The sequence below is a fragment of the Callionymus lyra genome, chromosome 19 (genome assembly GCF_982586985.1).
Source record: "Callionymus lyra chromosome 19, fCalLyr1.hap1.1, whole genome shotgun sequence".
Classification (NCBI taxonomy): Eukaryota; Metazoa; Chordata; class Actinopteri; order Syngnathiformes; family Callionymidae; genus Callionymus; species Callionymus lyra.
In genome coordinates, this window is record NC_141836.1 from 6,832,515 (window position 1) to 6,857,261 (window position 24,747).

At 42.1% G+C, this 24,747-nt stretch overlaps 1 protein-coding gene across 5 annotated transcripts; it reads right to left on the reverse strand.

Annotated features, from left to right (window-relative positions):
• Nucleotides 1–487: 487 nt before the first annotated feature.
• On the reverse strand, nt 488–24,382 carry fmnl3 (formin-like 3). 5 transcript variants are annotated; one of them, XR_015709370.1, is made up of 27 exons: nt 24,053–24,382; nt 15,135–15,218; nt 14,998–15,078; nt 14,859–14,935; nt 12,317–12,400; nt 12,094–12,240; nt 11,278–11,386; nt 11,144–11,220; nt 10,987–11,080; nt 10,807–10,881; nt 9,880–9,990; nt 9,667–9,816; nt 8,634–8,735; nt 8,225–8,561; nt 7,555–7,653; nt 6,775–6,899; nt 6,510–6,712; nt 6,140–6,443; nt 5,991–6,071; nt 4,958–5,087; nt 4,726–4,886; nt 4,563–4,664; nt 3,486–3,578; nt 3,290–3,413; nt 2,845–2,950; nt 2,415–2,460; nt 488–1,344 (listed from the first exon to the last, which is right to left on the reverse strand). XR_015709370.1 is itself a non-coding variant. In XM_087780989.1 (26 exons), the coding sequence occupies exons 1-26, from the start codon at nt 24,164–24,166 to the stop codon at nt 1,314–1,316; spliced, it is 3,141 nt and encodes a 1,046-aa protein (XP_087637115.1). In that variant the 5' UTR covers nt 24,167–24,382; the 3' UTR covers nt 488–1,313. The 5 variants fall into 5 exon arrangements, 4 of the variants coding, with proteins under 4 accessions (XP_087637115.1, XP_087637114.1, XP_087637117.1 ...); XM_087780989.1 differs by lacking the exon at nt 2,845–2,950; XM_087780988.1 differs by lacking the exon at nt 2,415–2,460.
• Between the last annotated feature and the right edge of the window lie 365 nt (nt 24,383–24,747).

A 24,747-nucleotide genomic window follows, 5' to 3' on the forward strand; every position in this document is an offset into this window, starting at 1 on the left:
TTATAATGCCTATTTTTTTTTCCGTAATCTGGAAACAAAAGGATATTTTAATTTATAATCATATATTTTCTTCTTTTCTGGTTGTTTAATTTCCCTTATATTATTTTAAGTTCTCCGTTTAGTTATTTAATAATTTATATTTAAATCAAAGTTGTATTTTTTCGCATCTCTTTTAGTTGCATAATGATTATAAACAATATAATGCACTTTTTAGGGTGAAAGGCACCTCATGACATTCACAGTACTTTATGCGCCACTTAGTGTTTATAGTCTTGTAACATGTGTATATGTATATGTATCATGTTGTATTTATTTTGCGCAAATTATTTTTGTTAATATTTCATTATCATCATTTGTTTGTCCCTGTACAAACCATGTTTAATCTGTTTCTATTGAAATGATGAAACAATGAGGGAAGATTAAACGTATATAAACCAATATCTCTTATAATAAATAGTTATTTCTGGAGTAGAAATAAAAAAACATGTCACACTGATGTGATTTTAATCCAACAATCTTCCAGTCAAGAGAAACAATTGTACATAGATATAAAAGTGGAAATAGTGTCGGCGTCACTGGCCTGTTCAGGAGCAGCCACGTGGTTTCTTTTGGTCCCTCAACACTCAACGTCACCCTCGGTGAGACCGAGAGCTCGTCACAACATTCACTCTTAGACATTCACTTTTCTTCAGGTTTGCTTTTGCACGTCGACGACAAACAAGGCACGTCCAGACAACAATGACGCTGATACACGAGAAAAGGCACGTTCCAGAACATTCATCGATGAATTCATTCAATTCTGTTGACGAGCAACTTCACACTGACCTGTCAATCAATCATAGTGTGAAGCGCGTTGACACCTGTCGTCCTCCCTCGTCATCAGAGATCTACAACCGTGAACAACAAGGACTATGGAGTAGGAAGTTGTGGGGTTTTAAGGGGGATCTTGGCGCCGCTGCAGATCCACTGAAAGTGGCTTTGATAGCCTGCTGATTGACACGTGACAGCTGTCAATCGGTCGAACATTTTTCAGACTTCTGATCTGGACCTGGACAAACCGACAGTCGTGTCTCCCTCAGTGGTTCAATTCAAGTCTCTTATGGCGAGTGAAGCAGCAGCAGATCTTCCACTTTGGCTTCAGTCCGGGTGCACCCCCCCACCTCCCCCCCGCAGCCAGGGTCAGCTCCTGGTCCTCATAAATAGATAAATTAGCCGCTAACACAAGGAGGCGCTGTCCCTCTCTCCGGTCTTCCGCAGGGGTCAGGGGTGTTAGGAGAGGTTAGGGTCTCTTCCATCCGTTCCGGATCAGTGCGTCAGCTCGCAGGAAAGGCTGACTTCTCAGATCTGGGAGTGGGGGAGACGGGTGAGGAGGGAGACGGGGTTAGGAGAGGTCAACAGTTTTCAACACGGGTTCAGCAGCACACTCGGACTCGAGAAGCTTCAGGAGCCACAGAATGTTTCAGGGTCAAAGACAAGTCCTGTGGCTTCAGGATCTGTGATCGATTAGTTGGCCTGGTTTCTGCCCATCCTGCACACGGGGTCGTCGTTGACCTTTTCATTCTGTGGCCCCCCCTCGGTAAGGACGACACAACGACACAGACACGTGGTGACCCGGGTCACCGGTCAGAGTGACCTCTGAGTTAGCATGACGTGACAATATGGAAGTGGATCAGTGCCTTTAGAACAAGGAACGGTTGAATTTTACATTTCAAATGGAAATTTTATTGAAATGTTGTTGTTTTTTTTGTAAGAATTGAATTATATTAATATTATAATTTAATACAACAAGTGATTTATCGAAAGCTTGATATTTTTTATTATTAAATAAAATAATATGGAATATTTATATATATATTATATATATTTTTTGCACACATAGAGTAAGAAATTCTAATCCCATTCATTCAAAAAACATGTTTCCTTAATTAAATATTCTTTTAGTTTTATAGCCTTTAAAATTCAGTCCAGAAATGTTGTATAATTTTTTTAAAAGCTTCTAATTTCGTTATTCTTTTTTTTTTTACATTGAATTCAAAAGGCTACAAATTTTCAAATATTGATTTTAAAAAGTTTATTTTTAAAAATATTGAAATTAGAATAACAAACTATGTGTGTCAAAATCTATTTTAATTTAAATGAAAAATAAATCAATTTATAACATTGAAATAATTTATATTAATTATTTTTTTAAAACAACTAACATTTCAATAATCATCATTTGAAATGTTGAATCCAATAATCTGACGGCGCTGATCTACTTCCAAACAAACACAGAGGACGACATGCAACACACGATGATGACGTTAACGCAGATGATGATGATGATGATGATGTGATGGTGGTGGCCTGTCTGTAGGGGGCGACACTGAGCTCTGAGGATTGTCAGCAGAAGCATCAGAAGCTCCTGTTCTTACCCTCGCTGAGCCGAGGAGACCTGAGAGTCCAGACTCTTCATCCCCGCTGGAGTGGAGGAGGAGGAGGAGGAGGAGGAGGAGGAGGAGGAGGAGGAGGAGGAGGAGAAGAAGAGTGAGATGTTAGCAGGAAAACCACCACCACTCTGGTTAGTGTCAAGTTCAGCCAAAACTCTCCGCGAAAATCACTCTGTGATTCGTGGTGAAGATGTTGGTTCCAGCGACACCTAGTGGCGTTCCTTCAAATCCACACACACACACATGCACGTAAACACACACGACAACATCTTCAGAGAGCTTCGGCTGACCGTCATGAGAGTGAGACACACAAACTGCAGAGTTAGTAAAGGGGAGTCGGGGGTCAGGGGTCGTGCAGCATGCTGGGAGGAGGGGGTCGGGGGTCAGGGGGGGTCAGACAAGACACCTGGACAACCTTGAGTTAAGGGGCTAGCAGCTGGCGTCGTCACAGAGGTTGGCGTCGCAGAAGAAGCGCGAGCCGCGTTTAGCAGTGCGGGCGGTGAAGGGGACGCTCTTCAGGACTGAGGGCGAGAAGTCACACACCTGAGACACCTCCACCTGTCAGTCACATACCTGTGTGTGTGTGTGTGTGTGTGTGCGACAACAACACCAGGTTATATCACCCAGTTAGCATCTCACGTTAGCTCACGATTACTGATGGTTACTGAGAGTTTTTAAGCAGGAGCGAGACACAAGGTTAGGATCATCTGGACTGAACTAGGATCTGAAGCCTCATGATCCGAGGTCCAGAGGAGACCAGGTCTGGACCACGTAGCACAAGGTGCACTTGAGAGGGGCGCAGCAGTAAATGACCAGCGTCGCGCCGGGACCGGGTCTCCTGCCGGAGTCTTCTGGCCCACCTGTGATGATGTCTTCTATGGTGCCGTCTTTGCCCTCGTAGACGGGCCGGTGGTCTTTGGCCTGACGGCGGCGCAGCTCGGCGATCAGCTCGTGCTGCTGCTGCCTCTTCTTCTGGGCCTGGACCTGCTCGGGGGGGGGGGATGGAAGTCAGGGTCAGGTGTGAGACCCGCAGGAGGTTCTTGGATCTTCGTCTACCTTGGGTTCCTGTTGTTTGGCCTCCTGAGCCAGAAGCTTCTCCTTCATCAGCTGCTCCTGCTTCTTCTTCTGCTCGTTCTCCTCGACCGCGTCCTGCAGAGATGAACCACGACTCATCAGCGGTGAAGACGTGTCATGGTCGACAATAACATATATTGTGAAAACGCCATGAATATTTGCAGGTTCATTGGAATTAAAATATGACTTTACTTAGTACTAACTTCTAAAAAACCCATAAAATAACTATTAAAAACATGAAAAAACAAGATTTAATAGCCCAAAAATAAATATATATATATATATATATTGTTTGAATATTGATATATAATATAAAATATTTCCATATATAAACAATATCAAAATATATCGGCGTATTTATATATATATTTAAAGAAACATTACTGTGTGTTAGCAAGAAACTGGCGATATGATATGTACCACAGTACAGGGTCAACAATACTGTATAATACTGTAGTAACAAGTATAAATGTGTAGTATTGTCGAGTACTTGACTCTGGTGTTGCAGAATTTACAGACCAAATGACTCTTGACGAAGTCGTAACTGCTTTCATTTGATTTAAACCAAAATATGTCCAAACGTCCGCTTTATAAAGCTGCTGGAGTCACTGTATCCTCTCGTACTCAGTCATCACCAGGATTTCATTGTTCCTTCAGCAGCGAAGAACGTAATGGCTGCCGCCTAGTGGCTGTGTGTTTAATTGTGACCCCAAAATTGACTTCATCACTGTGAATATCTGCACAATTATAAGTAAAATCCAAATTATTTTAGTTTTCACACACAGGTATAAGCCATAAAAAAACTATAAATAAAAAAAACAACATAAATAAATGATCGTGATCATTCATAATGATATTTTCTGACACAAAGAGCAGCTTCCTTCTGTCCGTCTCATAAATCTGAAGACAGAACAATCCCAGGAAGGGCAGGAGTGTCGAAGGTCCGACAGGCTCGGCTGCAGCTGCTGTTTCCTGTTATTGGACCTCAGAATCTTCTGCACATCCTGTGGTGGGCGGAGCTGCGGGACCCTTGGCGAGGGGGGTCTTGGGGGGTCTTACCTTGTAGGCCCTGATGAAGCGAACGAAGACGGGAAAGAAGACGGAGGGCGGAGTCGTCTTGGAGCTCTCGCCGAAGTAGTTGACCACGTTGTTGAAGGCCTCCTGGAGGACGACACGAGACTTCAGTACCGGTCCGAGCCATGATGTTCGGACCTCTCAGTACCTCTGCCGTCTTGGCGTCCTTCTGCAGCCGGTCCAGCTGGGCGTCGCTGGACTGGACGAAGCCCTTGAGGACCGAGTGGTCGTGAAGACTGCACTCTCTGCGGATCAGATCCATCCCTTTACCCAGCTCGCGCACGTCCACCAGCACGTTCTCCAGCGACACTACACACACACACACACACACACACACTCCAGAGTCTGAACACACACGTGTCCGGCGAGCGATGCCTCACCTGCAGCAGCTTTCTCCACAAAGTGCATCTCGTTGTGGAAGTTGGTCAGCTCCGGGTACTTCTCCTTCACGATCAGAGCGATGTAGTTGAGCAGCGTCATCTTCCTGTCGGTGGACTTGGTCGTCAGCAGCTGTGAGGAGAAGAAGACAACATCTCTGAGAGGACGCTAGAGGGAGGGCGCCCCCTGGTGGCCGCTAAACTGAACTGTACCAATTTAACCGTGTCAGAGATGCATAAACATCTGAAGAATGTTTCAGGTAAAATACTTTCAAGGTAATTTAGATGTGTCTCAGACACTCAACATAAGATGGGTTTCTTTTCGAATATACATCTAATATGGTGAATATATTACACCAGTAGGTGGCACTGTAATCAAAACCTTTTTTAGCTTTATGTGTATGAATTTAGTTTTGTTATTTTATTTTCCAAAAATATATAATGAGATATCAGATAATATATTTATCATTTATCATATATTTCAAATAAAAAAGACCTCAAAACCATTTTTACTTGAATTAAAAAATAATAAAAAACGATTTCAATTTTATAATTTAAAAGAAAAAAAAATGTTTTCACTTCAATAAAAATGACGTCACAACTATTTTATGTTTTATTATACAAAAGTATTCAACTCTTTTAACTTAACTTAAAAAAAATGTTGAAACTATTTTATCTTGAATAATCTATATTTAGAAAAATCACTTTCAACTATTTAAAACTATGTTCACTTTAAGTCTTCAAAATTATATTAACTATAAAAAACGAATACGATTGTATCTTTAATATTAAAAAACATTTGAATTCAAAAATAAAAACTAATTTTGTTTTACACTTCAAGACTTCCATTTTAAACTATTTTCACTTCAATAATAAAATGAATCAAGAACTCTTTTCACTTCAATTAAAAAAACAACTTTTGGGGGATTTTCTACCCATAATATAATCCAACCACAAAAAAATGACTTCAATCAAAGAAAAAAGTTTCAATTAGAAAGCATTTTTGAATCAGTGGAATCAATGGAGAGGAACAAACCAGGTCCAGACTCTGCAGCTTGAAGCCATACACACATCCTCTCTTGCTGCTGTTCATGTAGTTCCCCAGCGCCAGAATGATCTGCAACCAAACACCAACCATCAACCACCAGGTGAGACACGTTCACCTGCGGCGCCCGCGACGTTCACCTCCAACATTCTCTTCAACTTGGGCGAGGACTTGACGGAGGCGGAGGCGGCTATGATGGCGTTGAGCTGCGGCGTCAGCATGTTGACGTTGTCGGAAAAGTTCCCGACGAACGTGATGATGTTCATCCTCTGCGTGAGTCTCTCGATCTTGCTGAACAGCATCATGAAGCGGTCCTCCTCGGCCAGCTGGTCCAGCGGGCGCCGCTCGCGCTCGTACTGACGCAGGACCTTCACCTCCGACTCCGTGGGCAGGAAACGCATCAGGCACTCCACGAAGTCCACGGGCAGGGCCTTGAGGTCGAACCTGAGGTGGGACGGAAGATGATGATGATGAAGGTGAGACTTTAACGCCCCGGCTCTGGACTCGTACTTCTCGATGGCCTTGCAGATTTCCTCGGAACTCTTGCTGGCCTTCCTCAGAGTGATGGCGAGGTTCTTGGAGCGGTTGGCGTCCAGCAGCGTGACCTTGTTCACCGCCTTCTGAGCCACTTTGGTCTTGTTGCAGGACAGATCCACCACCGGTCCCTGGGCCCGGGTCTTGAACATCTCCTCGAACCTCTCCAGGTCCAGCACCTGCACAGAGTAGGGAAGGTTGAGCCAAGATGGCGTCGACCTTGAGAGACTCTCGTCGTCACCTCCAACACGCGCTCGTCGTCGATCTCGTTGAACACGGTCCCGTTGATCTGGTTGGGCTTCAGCGCCGTCCAGTTGAAAACCGGCAGACGGAACTTGGTCTTGATGGGTCTCTTGATCCTGATGGCTGAGATAGAAAGAGGGTCACATGACCATACATGTGATTGACAGCAGGGGGCGCCAAAAAAATATCGATATGCTTAAATATTGCAATATTTTTGTTACGATATAGTTAGATATCGATTTAACATTTTTTTTTTGACTTTTTGTTATCATAGTTTTCTATGTCTTATATCTCAATGAAGAGTGTTTAAAATATTTTTAAACAATTTAACATAGAATTTTGTATTTAATTAAATAGGGCAAATATTCACGGTGTTTGTTCATTTTTGTGTTACAATAAAACCTCTGGCCCCTAGATGGCAGCAGTCATTACTTCCTCCACAGCTAAAGGAACAATTAAAGGAGCTCTGTGATGACTGAGGACCAGAGGATACAGTCCAGCAGCTTTTATGTTTGGACATATTTTGATTTAAAACAAATGAAAGCAGTTACGACTTCGTCAAGAGTCATGTGGTCTGTAAATACTACAACACCAGAGTCAAGTACTCAACAATACTACACATATATACTTGTTACTACAGTATCCTTTGATATCGTATAATACTGACCCTGAATCATTCAATTTATCTATTCATTTTTCTCTAAATATTCTTTTTTATTTGAATATGTTTTTGTTGAACTTGAAAAATGTCAAATTCTTCACATTTGATACTTCGTACCTGAGAGTCCGACACTCAAGATGAGGGAGGGAGAGGAGTCTGGGAGAGGAGGAGCGAGCGGTGGAAGAGGAGGAGGAGGAGGAGGAGCCGGACTCAGACCTGCAATCAAAGTGAAAGAGGATAATAAGAGTGTTGCACAGCATCAATCTGACACACACAGGAAACCAGAGCATCTGTTTCCTGTCTGGAACCTCTAAACCGCCACCTGACGAGAGGACGCACCCAGGACGGGAAGACACCAGACTTATGTCAACATTGAAGCTCAGACTATAAAGCATGATTAATGACATAATTATAAATAAATACAAATATATATAAATACATAAATAAATGTATAAATAAATTACTGTTTGAACACAAATTTTTTTTTGTGGGAAATAGATTATATAATATATAATATTAACAAAAAAGCTAAATGTATAAATACAAAAGAAATGTTGAAATACTTAAATAACTAAATGTAAACCATGTAAAACATGTATAAATAAATAAATGTATATAAAATAATACAAAACCAAAATGTATTTATTTATTTATGCAGTTTTACATACATTCACACATTTATTTATACGTTTAGTGTAGTTTCATTTATCTTTAACAGTCGACAGGGGGCGCTGCCGCCGTGTTTCCACGTGTGTTTGATGAGTTTAGTGAACAAAGTGAGACTCACCTGAGGCTGGAGGGAGGGGTGGAGGAGGAGGAGGGGGAGGCGGAGGAGGGGGCGGAGCTTCACTGGCTGGAGGTAAACCCAGGTCTTGTCCTGCCGATGGACCTAAAGACAGGTGACTGATGTCCCCCAGGGGGACCCCGAGACCCGTGCCCCCCCCGGCGGCGAGCGTCTCTATGGCGATGTCCCCGTCCGGCTTCTTGGTGAGCCGGATGGTCCCCTGCTGCTCCAGCTCCCGCAGACGCCGCTCCATGTTGAAGTGTCTCTGGAAGGCGGCGTCCTTCTCCTTGACCAGCCGCCGCAGGGTGGTCACCTGCACGCTGGTGGACTCGTACGTGTCCTGCAGGGGGCGACACACACTCAGGCGCCGTCGCCTTCACTAGAAGGAGGAAGAAGGTTCGAAAGCTCTCACCCTGATGACCTGAAGGTCCTTGTCTTTCTGCAGCAGCAGCTTCTCCAGGTCGGCGACCTTCATGACCGTCTCGTTCTCCGTCTCCAGGAGCTTCTCCGACACCTGCAGGGACGGACCAGGAGCTTAGTGTGGAAGTGGAATCTGAATATTGAAGGTTGAGTTTCAAATGTATTTATCTAAAATATTGTTGTTGTTGATGTAATAATTTGTATTTTGAAAGGTTGATTGATTTTTTTAAACATTTGAACAAAATAATAAATATACAAATATAGAGTTTGATTTTCTAATATTAAAAGCAAGTATTTTCTAAATAAATGTTTTAACGTAGTAGCCTTACATACAAAAATGTTGGTATAATAGTGCCACCATGAATTCACATTTTTTAAACATTAATTTAAACATAAATATATACATTTTAAATATGTTTTTATCACGAATATTTTGTATAATAGTTGCAGCATTTGTATATTGAATTTAAAAGGCTATGAATATAAATTATTTGAATGATCAAACTATGTGTAAAAAAATATTCATGTTGAAACTATTTATATAGAATTTGAAAATATTTAATTCAAGAAAAAATGTATTTCTAAATTACACTATTGAAGTAAGAATTTCAATTCAATTTCAATTAAATTTTACTTAAAGTGTCTTCTAAATAAGATTGTTAAACTATATGTGCGAAACAAACATTCAATTATTTAAAACAAATTCCAGCTTTCAATACATAAATCCCTAATTTCTCTTTTGCACCTATAAAGTAGCAATATTTAAAATTAAAATACTCAATATTCCGATGCATGCATAGAAGCAGCCGTCGCTCTAAAAAGTGAAAACATTCAAGTCCCAGGAACGTTCCCGCCCTCCCCTGACATGTGTCGGGATTCCTGAGTTGACGTCATCAGCCCACGACCTGCAGCGTGGGATCCAGCAGACGAACAATATCCGGATTGTTCCCGGATCAGAACCTCCACCCTGTGATTACTCCCGAGCGCGCCGGTGGGTTCCGGACCAGGGATGGGCTCGCACTCACGTGGGACAGATGCTCCTCCAGCTCGTCCACCTTCTCCAGCGCCGCGTTCTTGGTCTCGGCGTCCTCCAGCAGACCGCCCACGTCGAACACGTTGTCCAGGTACGCCTGGATCTGCACCGACAGCTTGTCGCTCTCCGTGTGTTTGCATTTCTGTGATCGAAAAAAAAACATCAGAACCGGCGACCGGTGAACGTCTCCGCTCTGGTTCTTCACCTCCAGATAGTCGTCCAGACCCAGCTTGGTGAACTCGTACTGCAGGTGGACTCGGAAGTTCATGTCCTCCACCGAGTGGACCACGATGTTGATGAACTGCATGCAGGCCACCTAAGAAAATTGATATATATGTATAAATATCGCAATATTTTCCTTCTGATACTGTATCAATATTCAACATGTTATTTTTCCAGAAATAATTGATTACTTAATTCAATTTTTAATTTTGTCATAGTTAGTTTATGGTTTTAAGTTAATTAAAATGTGTTTAAAATATATATATATATATTTTATTTACAATTAACATGCGAATATTCACCATGTTTGATCATATTTGTGTTTCAATTAGACCTCCAGCCACTAGATGGCAGCACTCATTACATTCTCCGCAGCTAAAGGAACAATGAAATGCTGCGAGATCCTGGCGATGACTGAGGACAAGAGGATACAGTGACTCCAGCAGCTTTTAAAGCTGATGTTTTGACATATTTTGGTTATAAAAAAACAAATGAAAGCAGCTACGACTTCGTCAAGAGTCATGTGGTCTGTAAATTCCGGCGATGACTGAGGACAAGAGGATACAGTGACTCCAGCAGCTTTTAAAGCTGATGTTTGAATATATTTTGGTTTAAAAACAAATGAAAAGCAGTTACGACTTTGTCAAGAGTCATGTGGTCTGTAAATTCCGGCAATGACTGAGGACGAGAGGATACAGTGACTCCAGCAGCTTTTAAAGCTGATGTTTGAACATATTTTGGTTTAAAAACAAATGAAAGCAGTTACGACTTCATCAAGAGTCATGTGGTCTGTAAATTCTGCAACATCAGAGTCAAGTACTCGACAATACTACACATATATACTTGTTACTACAGTATCATGATGTATAACAGGTGGTCGTAATGTTAAGGCTGCTGGTCCTGGACTCACCATGAAGTCTATGTTTCCCTCCTCGCTGCGGAAATAATCCATGAGTCTCTCGAAGCGATGCTTCTCTTTGCAGACCTGAGACACAAAACAGAGGTTTGCGTCAACGAAGTCTGGATCCCATCTGACGCAGGAATGCCTCGGCGCTCCACCGGTCTGAACCGACGAGGACGCCGCACCGACCTCCTTGAAGTTATCGAAGGCCGACAAGATGATCTCGTGTCCTCCTCGCACCAGGCAGACGGCCGCCAGCAGCTCCAGCACCAGAGCCTTGGTCCTGAACAGAAGGGAGAGTCTGAAGGTCGTCCGGCGAGAGGGTCTTCAGGTCTCCGGCGCTCACCGAGAGTTCTTGTTGTTGAGGCTGAGGGCGATCTCGTTGACGGCGTGCGCGTGAGACATCACCATGTTGAAGCCGTACTGCAGGAGAGGAGAAGGTTAGCGAGGACGGAAGACGTCGCCGCGGTGACGCCGTACCTGATAGTTCATGATGGCGCGCAAACACATGACGCACACGTGCACGTCGTCCTTCTGGCCCACCAGACGAGAGTTCTTGATGGACTTGTTGCTGGACACGGACCCGTGACTGAGACACAAGAGCAGGTCAGAGTTCTGTTGTCACCATTTTTAACCTGTTTCTGTCGTCTATGAAAGTATTTAACATTTTAAATGTTGAAACTTTGAATATTTCTATTGAAACGTTGTTGTTTTTTCATTATTTTTGTATTATTTTAATTCAATCATTTCTATACTTGTCGTTTTATTTTTTAAATATACATATTTACACATAGTTTGATATTTTAATTAACTAAACTAAAAATATGGCTTTTTTTAACTCAAGATTTTCAAATTTGTATTTCAATTTTAAGTCTACAAATTAAAAATGATAGAATTTAGCAAAATGGTTTTATGATTGGAATTAGAATTAATTCACTTTTATATTACTCTAATTTTATTATTATAAAAAGAACGAACCAACTTTTCAATATAGAAACTATTGAATGTGAAAAAAAGGTTAAATAAAAATAACATGTTGATAAAAAAAATATTCAAACGAATAAAAACGTTGAATATTCTGATATTTCATAGTTGATCCATCCTAGTTCTGATTGAACCCGAGAGGTCAGAGGTCAGGTGACGCAAGACTAATACCATCAGCAGTGCATGATGGGAAGTTGTTTCTACAGTTTGTTTCATTGACTGATGAACTAAAGCGGAAGTTGCAGGGACAGCTTTCACAGCGCTTGTGAAGACGAGCAGCAGGGGGCGACAGAGAGCAGCAGCGGCACGTACCGGAGCACAGACTGGCGAGCGGAGCGGACCAGAGTGTTACAGAAGGGCTGCTGGGCCATGTGATGGAGATCCTCTATGGATCTGCTCCATGACTTGGACTTGTCCAGGTAGCTGTCCTTGCCATTCTCCAAGCCCTCAAAGTCAAACCTGAGCCACAGACAAGAAGCCCCCGGCAGGAGATGAGCAGCAGAACATGCAGGACCTCCTGCGGGTTTTTACTCACATGACGGCGAACTGGGCGAAGGAGAGGTACTCCACCAGCACGTCCAGACCTCGGTTCTCATCGTTGAGGAACTCCCTCACCCACCTGTGGACAGGACGGACGGGTCAGAGGGTCGAGATCACGCCTCGTCCTGTTGCTTCTTCAACACTTCCTGGAATATGATGCTAGAAAAATATCAACGGTTTCTTCTCCTCATGACAAGAGTTTATCAGTGTCATCGTAATATTGAATAACATTTTAAACATTAAATGATGATAAGGTTCCAGGGTTGAGTCAGTACTTGGGTGACTTAGGTCAGTCTATCAAACTGAGCCTGAGAAACCTGGGTGTTGTATTTGATAAAGACATGTCTCTTGTTCAAAACTGCAGAAAACTGACCACAAACTGTTTCAACTGAGAAAAGTCTCAGTTGTCACAACATGATCTGGATCTTATAATCCATGTGTTTGTGTCTTCTAGTTGAGACTATTGTAACACTTTATTTTAGTGTCTAAACAAGAAGGATCTGTCTCGCCTGCAGTTCATACAAAACTCTGCAGCAAGAATTCTGACCCGCTCTAGTAGAAGAACTCACATTTCCCCCGATCCTTAAAACTCTTCACTGGCTGCAAGTTTCTTTCAGGATCAACTTTAAAATTCTGGTTCTTACTTTCAGATCTATTCATGGTCAGACCTTCCATCAGTGATCTGATCCAGCTCGTTGTGTTCTCAGTGTTATCTTGATCTTTAAAGTATATATTTTATTGAATATTGTTTTGATTGTTTAAGCGCTTTGTGACCCTGGTCTGGAAAAGCCCTATATAAATACAAATTACTTACTTACTTACTTACTTACTAAGCATTGATCAAAAAAATATATGACATAGTTTCTATACCAAAATGTAGAATTTGTTCAGCATTTTTTAATAATTGAATTAATTAATTAAAAAAAAGGAATATTTTAAATATATATTCTAATTATTCAAAAATAAATGTTGTAATTTAATATTTTTTAACGCATATATTTTTTTTCAATATAAAAATGTTGGCATAATATAAAGAATGTAAATGAAATGGTAAATTCAAACATTTAATATTATGAGGAAACTGCTATACTTTCATAGAAAACATGTTGAAACACAAATGATGAAGATAACATCAAGATAACCAAAGGAAAAATATCTTATAAAAGATTTAAATGGAAAGCAATGGTTGAAACCATCACAAGCAAATATAACTTAGTAAAAGTGACTCGATCGAATAGTTGAATCGATCAAGTTTTCTGTTGACGTCCACACTTGTGTTTATCAGCCACACGTCAAAAACTCTCATGAGGACCACCAGAGACCCCAGAAGGTGGCGAGCCCAGGAAAAGTGGAAAAGTCTAACTTTTTCCATAGACCCCCCCACCCCCTCATTCAGCAGCTCGTCTGGACTGGATTTGGGTAAAAGGTTCCCAGAATAGTTCTGGAAAAGCTGCTGCAGACGACACACAACTGGGTCAGACGGTGAGCGAGGAAGTGGGTGAGGGAGGGGCGGACGGAGGCAGGACCAGGGGAGACGGGGGGAGGCAGGTGAAGAGGAAGGGAGGGAGGTGCACCTCTGACCCCTCCTCACATAAGTCCAGAACTTTTCCTGGTTGGCTCTGGAGCAGGTCCATGGACTTAACTGAAAGTCAGGCATGTGTTTTCCTGATCTTGAAGAGCTCCACATCAGAGGCGCTTCCTTCCTGTTGGCTGCGACAACAAAGCTTTTTTTTTTTTTTTTTTTGCTCAACAGCACGGGGGAAGTGGACCAGGCAGCACAATAGCTTCCATCTGGGCATGATGAGGAGCAGGAGTGTCGGGGGGGCAGCGAGGACAATGGAGGCCCGAGAAAACTCGACAGGAAAACAACAATTCACTTCCTTAAAGTTCTTCACGAGTCCAGGCACCTCCAGGTGGTCATGGTGGTCAGAATATGGACGTTTATCAGTGCCATTGATTGAAAGGTTGAATTTTACATTTAAAATGTTGCTTTTTTAATTGTTTAATATTGTATTATTGAATTATTTCATCCAATAGTTTCTATATTGAATGGTTGAATGTGTTTAATTGAATTATTTGATCAACGAAAATCAAATAATCGTAAATATATATGATTTATTTTTTATTTGTAATATTATAATTCGTAAAGTTGTTTTTTTTCTAAATTCTATATATGTTTTCATTTGTTGCCTTTTAAATTCAATATCAAATGTTGGTAAAACGGTTCCATCAGACAAAAGCAATAGAGTGCAGAGCTACTTGTTGGAACTTTCGGCCAATCAGGCGACACGCAAACGATCACGTGACATCATAGAATCACTGACGCGTCAATTCATCACGATTAAAAGACAACTATATTGTAACTATTATACCAACATTTAATATCGAATTTAAAAGGCTACGAATTCAAAAATATTGAATATTTAAAACTTTATTTATAAATTATTTATAAAAGAAATATCAAACTCTACGTGTATAAATGCGATCAATATTGTGACGGCACTGATGGAGGTCCGAGTGCGAGGTCCGGTTCTCACCCGATGTGGTTGGTCCTCAGCGAGATCTCCAGCTCCCGCAGGACTTTGGTCGACTCCTGAACTCGCCTGCGGAACTTCTGCGACCCAAACAAGAGTCGTTTAAGGAAAGACTTTGAGATAAAACTGAGATGATTCGTACCTTCCTGGTGACTCCCGGGTCCAGGTATCCTCGGATCTTCTGGATGTACGTGTGCGGAGGGTTCTTCACCTCGAACCTCTCCTGAAGGACCAGAGCAAGAGTCACGTGATGGAACGAGGGAGACGCTCAACGCTCACCTGGTCGCAGATCAGATCCCACTTCTTCTCGTTGTCGTACTGTCGGAGCAGCCGAGCCTTGTCAGGAGGGAGGTTCATGGAGTTCTGCACAGAGGAGGGGTTTCTCCTGTCACTCAAACTCATCACGTCTTCATTTTAATACGGACAAAGATTAATGACCCTCTATGATTTCTCCGGTATATGTATTTTGAATGGTTGAATTTACCATTTAAAACGTTGAAACCTTAACTGAATAATTCAATAAAATCCATATTGAAAGGTTAAATTTGTTTTTCGAAAACTTGAATTAAAATAATTTAATATTCTTTTTAATGTATGGATTTTGCAGAGTCTGATATTGGTATTAGAATATTTCAAAAATAAATGTTCAAAATAATTATATTTTTTCATATATTTATATTTATTAAAATTCAATATATAAATGTTGGTAAAATTGAGCCAAAATTGATTGTACTTTTTATTTTACACATTGAAATTATATTATAATTCCAATTTTTCGCATTTGCACTGTTAAAATTACATTTGTATATGGAATTTTAGGGAGAATTAAAAAAATATATGGAGAAAATGTTGAAATTAGAGCATTTATTTTTACATTTATAAGAATGATAATATCCAACTCTATGTTTATAAAAAAAAAACGTTGTTATAAAATGTTTAACTCTTTTTTATTTATTTAATTATTAAGAAGGAAAAAAACAAACCAGTTCAGTTTTCAAATGATTAAATTCAAGTATTTAATAAAGACAAATGTAACCTTCAATATACAAATTAAATTATTAAATACATTTTATAAAATTTTATTAAATAAAAAAATGTAAACAAGTGTTATTGTTTTTTTTTTAAATAAACTTTATTTAATTTTTATCTATATAAACTATTGAATACATTTATTCCACTTTTATACATTTATTTATTAACAGCAACATTCCAATCAAAAATTAAAAGTTTTACAACATTTCAAATGTCAAATTCAACCTTTCAATATCCTGACAATGATATACGTGTGTTCAGAGCATCACTGTCTGTTCGCGGCGCCCAAGTTGACCTCACTTCCTGTTTGGCGTGGCGTCTCCTTCCTCAGGAGGTGACCTTCATCCTGCAGCAGAGGTCGTCGACGTAAAAGCTCTTTTGAAAACTCAGCACTGTCGACCCGAGACGTCGGAATCATCTAACAACCTTTTTTTTTTCGCTGCCACTAACCACTTCCAGATCCCACCGGCGCAGGAAACACTTGTTACCATGGCGACAACCCTCAGACTCGGAGGTGGAATATCGCAGTCGGGGCCAGTTTTCCACGGAGGAGGAACTTTTGTCCCGTTTGTCGGCGCGAATCGACGCGTCGGTGAAGACGTTCTGAACCTAGAGGTGGAGACGGTGATGGACAACGAGGAGACGCACGAGGAGGCTCCAGATGTTTCACGAGGGGCTTCTAACCCACGCAGAGAGGAAGGAGTTCCAGATGTGCAGCAGGAATGTCTGGTGTGTTTGGTCCGGGCCGAGCTCTGGACCGCCGTCTCTCGAGGAAACGCGTCGGTGTTCTTTACCTCGTATCACAATCACACTCTTAACCTCAGATATCTTCACACACGACTGTTCAGAAACCAGACCCCCCCCCCCCTCTCTCTCAGACCCAACAACAGACCGGCCTGCTTGGTTCTGCTCAGACGATGTGGGTCAGCGGGAACCGGGCCCCGTAAGTTGATTTGGTTAATTTCATTTGACTTTCTCCCACAGAGATAACATCTCTCCCTCACTTCCTGTTTGCTCAAAGATGGAGGACAAAGCTGTCAGAGAAGGAAACCCACCGGAAGACCCTCTCACACACACACCAGAACACACGCTCAACCCCTGCTACACAGGCCTCAAAACCACGTCTGATTCTTTTGACATCGGAGATATTTTTCTCTCTCAGAACCTTCAGACAATGGTGGGTGGGCCGGGTCACTTCTACCCCCTGGTGATTTAAAGAGCTCAAACACACACACGGCAGAACCAGATGAACAGGTTCTCTTGACTTCATCTTTGTTATCCCAACATCTCCAGCAGGAGGACCACATGGAGGCGGGTCATGGAGCCTCCCTCCCTCACCCTCCCTCCCTCACCCTCCCTCACCCCTTCAGCCGATACGCTCGAGTGTCGAACAACTTCACAGTCGCAGCGAAGATACAGAAACAACGGCTGTGTTGCTCAAGAGCGCCGCCCCACTGGCCGATCTTTTGTTGCGACCTTTTGTTATCTGTGTAGAAACTGCAGATAAAAGTCCCCCGGTTTGATTGACAGCTCCACGTGTAACACTGTGGTTTCTCTTCGTTACAGAACATGAAGTTATATGTAGATTACAAGTCTATGAGAAAAATCATAGAAAATATTTGTACTTTTAATCCATTTAATACTTTCATTATTTTTGGTTCAACTCGCAAATGTAAATCTTTTTAATACAAAAAAAACTAAAATTCTATTTATACATCAGCAGTGATGTTGTTGCCTTTTTACATCACAAGTGAGAAATTAAAAAAAAAAAAAATAAAGTTAATTTTCTTTTATACAGTATTGAAAGTAGTCATCTTTTTTTTAATTTTTTTTTGGCATTTTACTGCTTAATTCTAACTTACTATCTAAGTAAGTAAGTTATTTTAATTTGTAAATGGACCCCAAATGTGACAAGAGTACATCACAAAGAACGTATTTTAAACAATAAACTACATGTATGGAGAGCTAACATAGCTGATGTGCTAACAAGGTTTGTTCTGTGAAGGGCGAAGACACAGCAGCAGATCCACTATAGAAGTACTTTTGTTTTTTCATTATTCATTTTTAAAAAAGTTGACCCCATGAAGAAAATAATAATAAAAAACTTAAATAAAAACGACTATGAAATGTTTTAAAGAAAACCTGAAAGTAAGAACCAGAATTTTAAAATTGATCCTGAAAGAAACAGCCAGTGAAGAGTTTTAAGGATCGGAGAAATGTGAGTTCTTCTACTAGAGCGGCTCAGAATTCTCGCTGCAGAGTTTTGTATGAACTGCAGGCGAGACGATCCTTCTTGTTTAGACACTAAAATAAACTATTAGAATAGTCTATAGAGAGAAGACACAAACGCACACACAAAATGTGTATTTTAAAGCATGTAATTTAACTGTATATTGTTTCTTGAGTGTTTAAGTACTTTGTGACCCTGGTCTAGAAAGATGCAAAAAACTACGACTTACTTACTTACATTAAAACAAATGTTCTACCCATAATATGACAAAAAAAACACAAAAAGTATTACTTAAAGCAGAGGAAACAATAATACAATTCTATCTCCATAATCCACAGTAGAAGTGTTTTGACTCAAACCATCAAACCAGCAGCTGAAAAAACCAAACACCACTGTTTACACTCAAAAGAACACAAAACCGCGCACGTGTGCGAGTCCGTCACGTAAATGTTTAAAACTCGGCGACGACGGATCCACGTCAGCCGCGACGATTCCCGACGTCTCGCGGGCCACGACACGCCGCGGCGCGCCAACGGCTCATTAAACCGCTTTTGTGGTCGTAATAACAAAGGGTGGCGCTGGAGCGTCAGACGGGGAAGACGATAACCCCCCTAAGTTAAGACTTCTGTCGGGGCGGTCTGGACGGGGCTGCTGATCCCCGGCAGGAAGTGGAGGCTGCGAGGAGGCAAAGAAAACAGCAGCGGTACGCGGCGGCGGCCATAATGTTTTTCCTTGAGCTATTTTAAGTGAAAACAGATCTTCTGGACCCCCCAGGGAGGATGATGGTGACACCGGAGGGGGGGTCGGGGGTATAGGGGTCCGGCATTAAACCTGGACGTCACATGATGTCAGAGTGACGTCATCCGTTTGTGACTCAGAGCGGACATTGTTCGATTTTGACTTTTGAAACACAATGAGAGGAGACAGGAAGAGTCGCTGTCGTCACGGTGCTCAGCGACATCCTGGACTCAACATCGGAAACCACCTGAAAAAAGGGTTCCGGCAGAACCCCGGATCGGGACTGGGCCAAGACCGCGGGTGAAAGATCGGGGTCGAAACCGGACCAAGAAACCGCCAGTCAAGACTTCCTCAGCAGATGAAGATGACAGGCGGCAGCGTTAAGAATCTGAGGTTCTGGAGTTTTCTCTCTCTGGACCAACATCTGATTGACATGTAAATGAGGCGTCCGTGACATTCCTAAGTCAGAGCGAACTAATAAACAAGGAGGTGTTTGTTTGTTTACAAGTCAACAAACACTGATAAGCTTGAGTCGACGCTCGTATCTCGTCTCGACATCTTCTGCGTCTACTTTTCTTTGACAGTTGTGTTGCTGCTTCTTGTGTTGTGTCTATTTTTGTGTTGGTCTGTAGTTTGGACCTTATGAAGGTAGTTTTGATTCGTTATTATATAATTAAAACAAGTTCAAAATCAAAAAACAAAAAGTTTCGATTAAAAAAACTTCAACTTCAAATGTTTTTGACTCAAAAAGAGACTTGAATTAGAGAAATGTATTTTGAAATTTTGAAAATCAAGACCAAGATGAAAGTAGTTTTGTATCTATATTGTTATATTTAAAAAAAAAGAAGTAATAATTAAATATTTTCAATGAAAGAATTCCATCAATAACACATTTTCAAATTAAACAATGTTTTCTTTCAATAAAAAAAACACTTATTTTTAACTTAAACACAAAAAACTTGAAAACTTTGTTCACTTCAATAAAAAAGTGTATGTAATGTATTTAAGAATAAACTTCAAACCCATAATATCAACGAAACACAAAAAGGTTTTACTTAAAGAAAACAGTTTTGAAACAAAAAAAAAGCTATTTCTATATTTAAGATAATTTTTGTGTCATTATTTATTTAGTGGTAACTTTTTTCTGATTAAAAAAACTGTGTTTTTTATTGAATTATAAAGAAACAAAACTACTTTATAATAACTTTGTGCTGAGACGTACCTTATATCCAAAAACAAATGTCGAAAACTTTGTCCTAACTGTGTTTTTTGTTACTTCTTTTTTAACGAGGGGTCAAAGGGTCACTCTGCCGAGGCTCTACTGACCTTGACCACGGTCCCCTCAAGAGCCAAACACAACCGAGCACCAGGGAGGAAACAAACAAACGTCAGGAAAACGACCCATCATTCCGATATCTTGGCTCCGGAGAAGCGGATGTTCCTGTTTGGAGCATCGCGGCAGCTAGAGCACGGTCAAGGTCGGGAATGTCAGGAATGCAGAGGAAGATGAATGCTCCACTGACTCGGACTGGACGTGATGTTTGACACGGTACGCCCGTAACAAGGTCAGAGGTCAGACAACCGGACCGACACTGGTCAAGATCTCAACCGTGACTGTTGGTCTCCCGAAGCTCCTAGTGGTCATAATGTTCCGGCCACGAGCGGAGAATCGAGTCGTCAGTGGGAATCGAATGCGACGGGAACTGAGCCGCTCATCCAGACCGAGGACACAAAAGGGGGGGACGAGGCCTCTTCTTGAAACAACACCGCCGACAGAGTCCCCTTTGTGTCCATAGGAGGAAAAACCAGCGTTGAACCTCAGACCTGCTGCAGCTGCTCCAGAGCCAGATGAACACACACACACACACACGTGTGTGGGTCACTCACAAGGTTTCTTCTCTGGACCGACCTCAGGCGGCATCGGCCCCCCACACAAACCTGCAGAACCTCTGAAGGTCTTAGAACCGCAGTTATGTGCAACTACCTGAGAGTCATGTGCAACTACCTGAGGACTACACTTGAGCAACTTCTGCTGCTTCATGACACACTCGTGTCACACACAGGTGACCCCTTGTCATCAGGGGTTCTGGATTGTGAAGATTTAAAATCGTCAATTTTAGTTTAGAGGGCGTCGGTTTTTGGGATTACGTTTTCAATCCGGGACAATGAGTGAAAGTGTTTTGGGGCGTTTAATAAAAAAGCTGCTCCGGCGTCCACAGATGTCGAGATCTGGTTCTGGTTTTCACTCCAATCACGACATGAAGCCGATCCAGCGGCAGCTCCTCGTGTGTGTGTGTGTGTGTGTGTGTGTGTGTGTGTGTGCGGCTGGTAAAGCGGTTGAGCAGAAGAACGGTGGCCGTCGGCCAGTTGAGAGGGAATTTCTCCAGCAGCCCCCGTCTTCCCTCCACCGCAGGAATCCGGAGCGGTCGCGACTTTGAAAGAGGATCTGAGGTTCGGACGACACCTACGACGCCGACCCGTACCTTCATCGCATGCCATCAGAGCGGAGGGACCAGCTAAGGAGTCTGATGAAGGTCCACGAGAAAGGACTTGGGACTCTCGGAATCAGAACCGACACCGTGGGACGACGACTCCAGCACATGCTGCAGTTCTGGTTCTGGGGTTTATGAGCTAGAGTCTGGTCCGCCCCCTCAGACTACTGTTCAAGTCATCAGTGCCGATGATGACATCACGACCGGGCCTCTGGATCCAGATGACTCTCCACAGGTTCTACGAGGCTTTGGGAGGACAATGCTGATGATGTCATTATCTCCAGAGAGAACTCCATTGTCTGATAAGAAAAAACTGAAGCCAGGGGGGAGGAAGTTTATCCGGACCGGGCCCCCGGGTGGAGTCGCCTCTGGTCCAGTGTTGAGTCTACGTGCTGCCAGCAGAACTTCTTCTTCCTGCGCTCGGGCCGGACTTAATGACAGGACCGACGTGGACCGGCTCTGGCAGCGCGACGCGAGAGTTGACGGGAAAGTGGGATGAGTCACCGGAGGAGGTTCCTGAGCGGCCGGAGTTGGAGAATAAAACCTACATTTATCCCAAATGTTTGATGATGCAGCAGTCGTTGTTTCTGCAGCAGCAACACGAGGAGGTCCACGTGATGGACCTCAAAAACAGTGTCCGATCCAGCAGCTGGTTATGGGGTGTAAGAAAATATCAAGATTTTCTTTTCTCTGCTGTACTGTGTAGATATTTTCAAATTATAGTTATTTTATGTTTTATATTTCAATAAACTGTGCATCAATAAAATAAATATAATAAATACACCATTTTTTTTAACTAACTACAAGGAACAATGAAATCCCGTGAGAACCTGGCGCTGACTGAGGACGAGAGGATACAGTGGACTCCAGCAGCTTTTTTAAAGCTGATGTTTGGACATATTTTTGGTTTGGAAACAAATGAAAGCAGTTGCGACTTCGTCAAGAGTCATGTGGTCTGTAAATTCCGACGATGACTGAGGACGAGAGGATACAGTGACTCCAGCAGCTTTTTAAAGCTGATGTTTGGACATATTTTGGTTCTAAAAACAAATGAAAGCAGTTACAACTTCGTCAAGATTCATGTGGTCTGTAAATTCTGCAACATCAGGGTCAAGTACTTCGACAATACTACACATATATACTTGTTACTACAGCATCACAATATTAGTATCGTTCCCCTTGTATCGTGATACCAGACTCTTGCCAGTACACACCACTATTGCTGGATCAAGTTTGTTTCATCTCAGCTGCTGATGAGTTTGCGGTCGAGACTTGGACCTGAACTGTTTCCTGTGCAGCTGAGTGCAGCGTGAAACTTTGCAACTGTTGCTGTGATGTTGGAATGTCTACTGGTGTGTGTGTGTGTGTGTGTGTGTGTGTGTGTGTGTGTGTGTGTGTGTGTGTGTGTGTGTGTGTGTGTGTGTGTGTGTGTGTGTGTTATAGTGGCGGTTGAGTGTGTGAAAACATCCTCAAGCTACAAACTGTTCAGAGGCGTGTTGACGCTCACATCGGGACGTACAGGTTTCCTCACAAAAAGCGGGTTTTTGACGACAAGTCTACACAAAATCATGACGAATTATGGTTTTAACACAATATAACAAATGTATCAAATTTTAAAAATGGTCGATCCAGAGACCGCGGCCTTGTCCACCAACATTTTTGTGTCAATTACCCTTTCATTTTCCTCCTCGAATCACTCAACGCTGACACTGCGAATCTGAGCTTCTGCGTCGAACCTTCGACCACAGAGCGACGGAAACCAAACTCCTTCGCCGTCTCTGGTTCCCACGACCGAACCATAAAAAGCATAAAAATAGAATGTTTTTTATTTTTCCAAACTTGCAGCTTCACCTCTCGGGTACGTCACTGGAACTTTCTTCGCCCACAGATTTCGTACCAATGCTAATGCACCCGACGCTGGAACATTCCTCTGACTCAGCTCCAGAATTTCAAGAAGTGGGCGTCGACAAAAAAAGATGCTTAATAGACGACAAGTCAAGGGGGGGGGGGGTCTGTGGGCGGGAATTCAAAATATGTTGTTTTAGATATTTGACCTGCAGCAGAAACACTCAAAAAAACACATTGTTGTGGGTGAAAACAAGTCAGTATTTAAGTATTTTAACTATTGTAAACACAGATGTTTTCATATTTGATGTATATTTGGATAAATAACGTGTGTCTTTGGTAGTTAATGTAAACAATATGAACTGTATATGATGATGATGATGATGATGATGATGATGATGATGATGATGATGATGATGATGATGATGATGATGATGAAGATGATGATGGTCCAACATGAGGGACTAGAATTATTGATAGACACAAATAGAGACAAAAAGTCTGACGTCAGAGTTCTACTGTCACAATGCAGAGAAAAGACTTTTCTATTCTTTTCTGTGATCTGATCCATTATTGACCAACTTTAAGACATTAAACTTATATTATATAGTTTGTGAGAACGAAAGACATTTAAGTGATTGTTTTGTCTAAAACAATTATATTGTCTCAGTCAAAGGCTGACTTGAGACAAAAGAAGCATGAAGGGGGGCGAGGGTAGGGGGGCAGGATGAGGGGGCGGGTCAGAACCACTCAGAATGGACCCGAAGTGAGAGGAATGTAAACACAAACAAACATCTGTCCAGAACAACAACACTCTTCCTCTCACTCGGAACTTTTTTTTTAGGGGTGCGGGAACTCACCAGGACGAGAGCGAACCTCTCCTCCAGCTCGGTCGGGTCCGGCATCGGAACCTTGAGAGGCATGATGTGATGCTTCATCTCCGACTGTCCGTCCACACTCTCCACGTTCCCCATTTTGGCTCAAAAAAAGTCCGGCGGTTCGAACGCTTTTTATGTCACCAAAAAAAACCAAAAAAACCCCCAAAAAAGTAAGTCCAAGTAGGAAAAGTCCAGTGACGGAGCTGACAGTCCATTTACAGCGAGTCCAGAACTCCTGCGAGCGAGCAGGACGCGGGTTGACGCGGCAGGTCCATCTCAGGACGACCCTTGAAGAGGCAGAACTTCATTCATCTGAGAACTCTCGACACCTTCTGTCGCTGCTTCACCTCACTGGACGCTTTTCTGCCGAGGCCCCGCCCCCGCACTCTTTTGCAGACGTTCCTCTGATTGGTCGCGACACCTGTCGGTCATTATGTGGCGCCGCCCCCCCGAGCCTCACAGCTGCACGCGCCCCCCAAGTGGTTAAAGGACGGGAGGAGACTGCCCCCTAGTGGAGATAGTTTGTCAAGCGTGTTTTTGTGCTAGAAGTCACAATATTGAACGTTTGAATTTATTTTAAGCGTTGCATTGTTTTTTATAATTATTTATTCTTAATAATTTCTATTTTGAAAGGTATTTTTTTCAAAATAATTTAATTAAAATGTGAGTATTCTTTA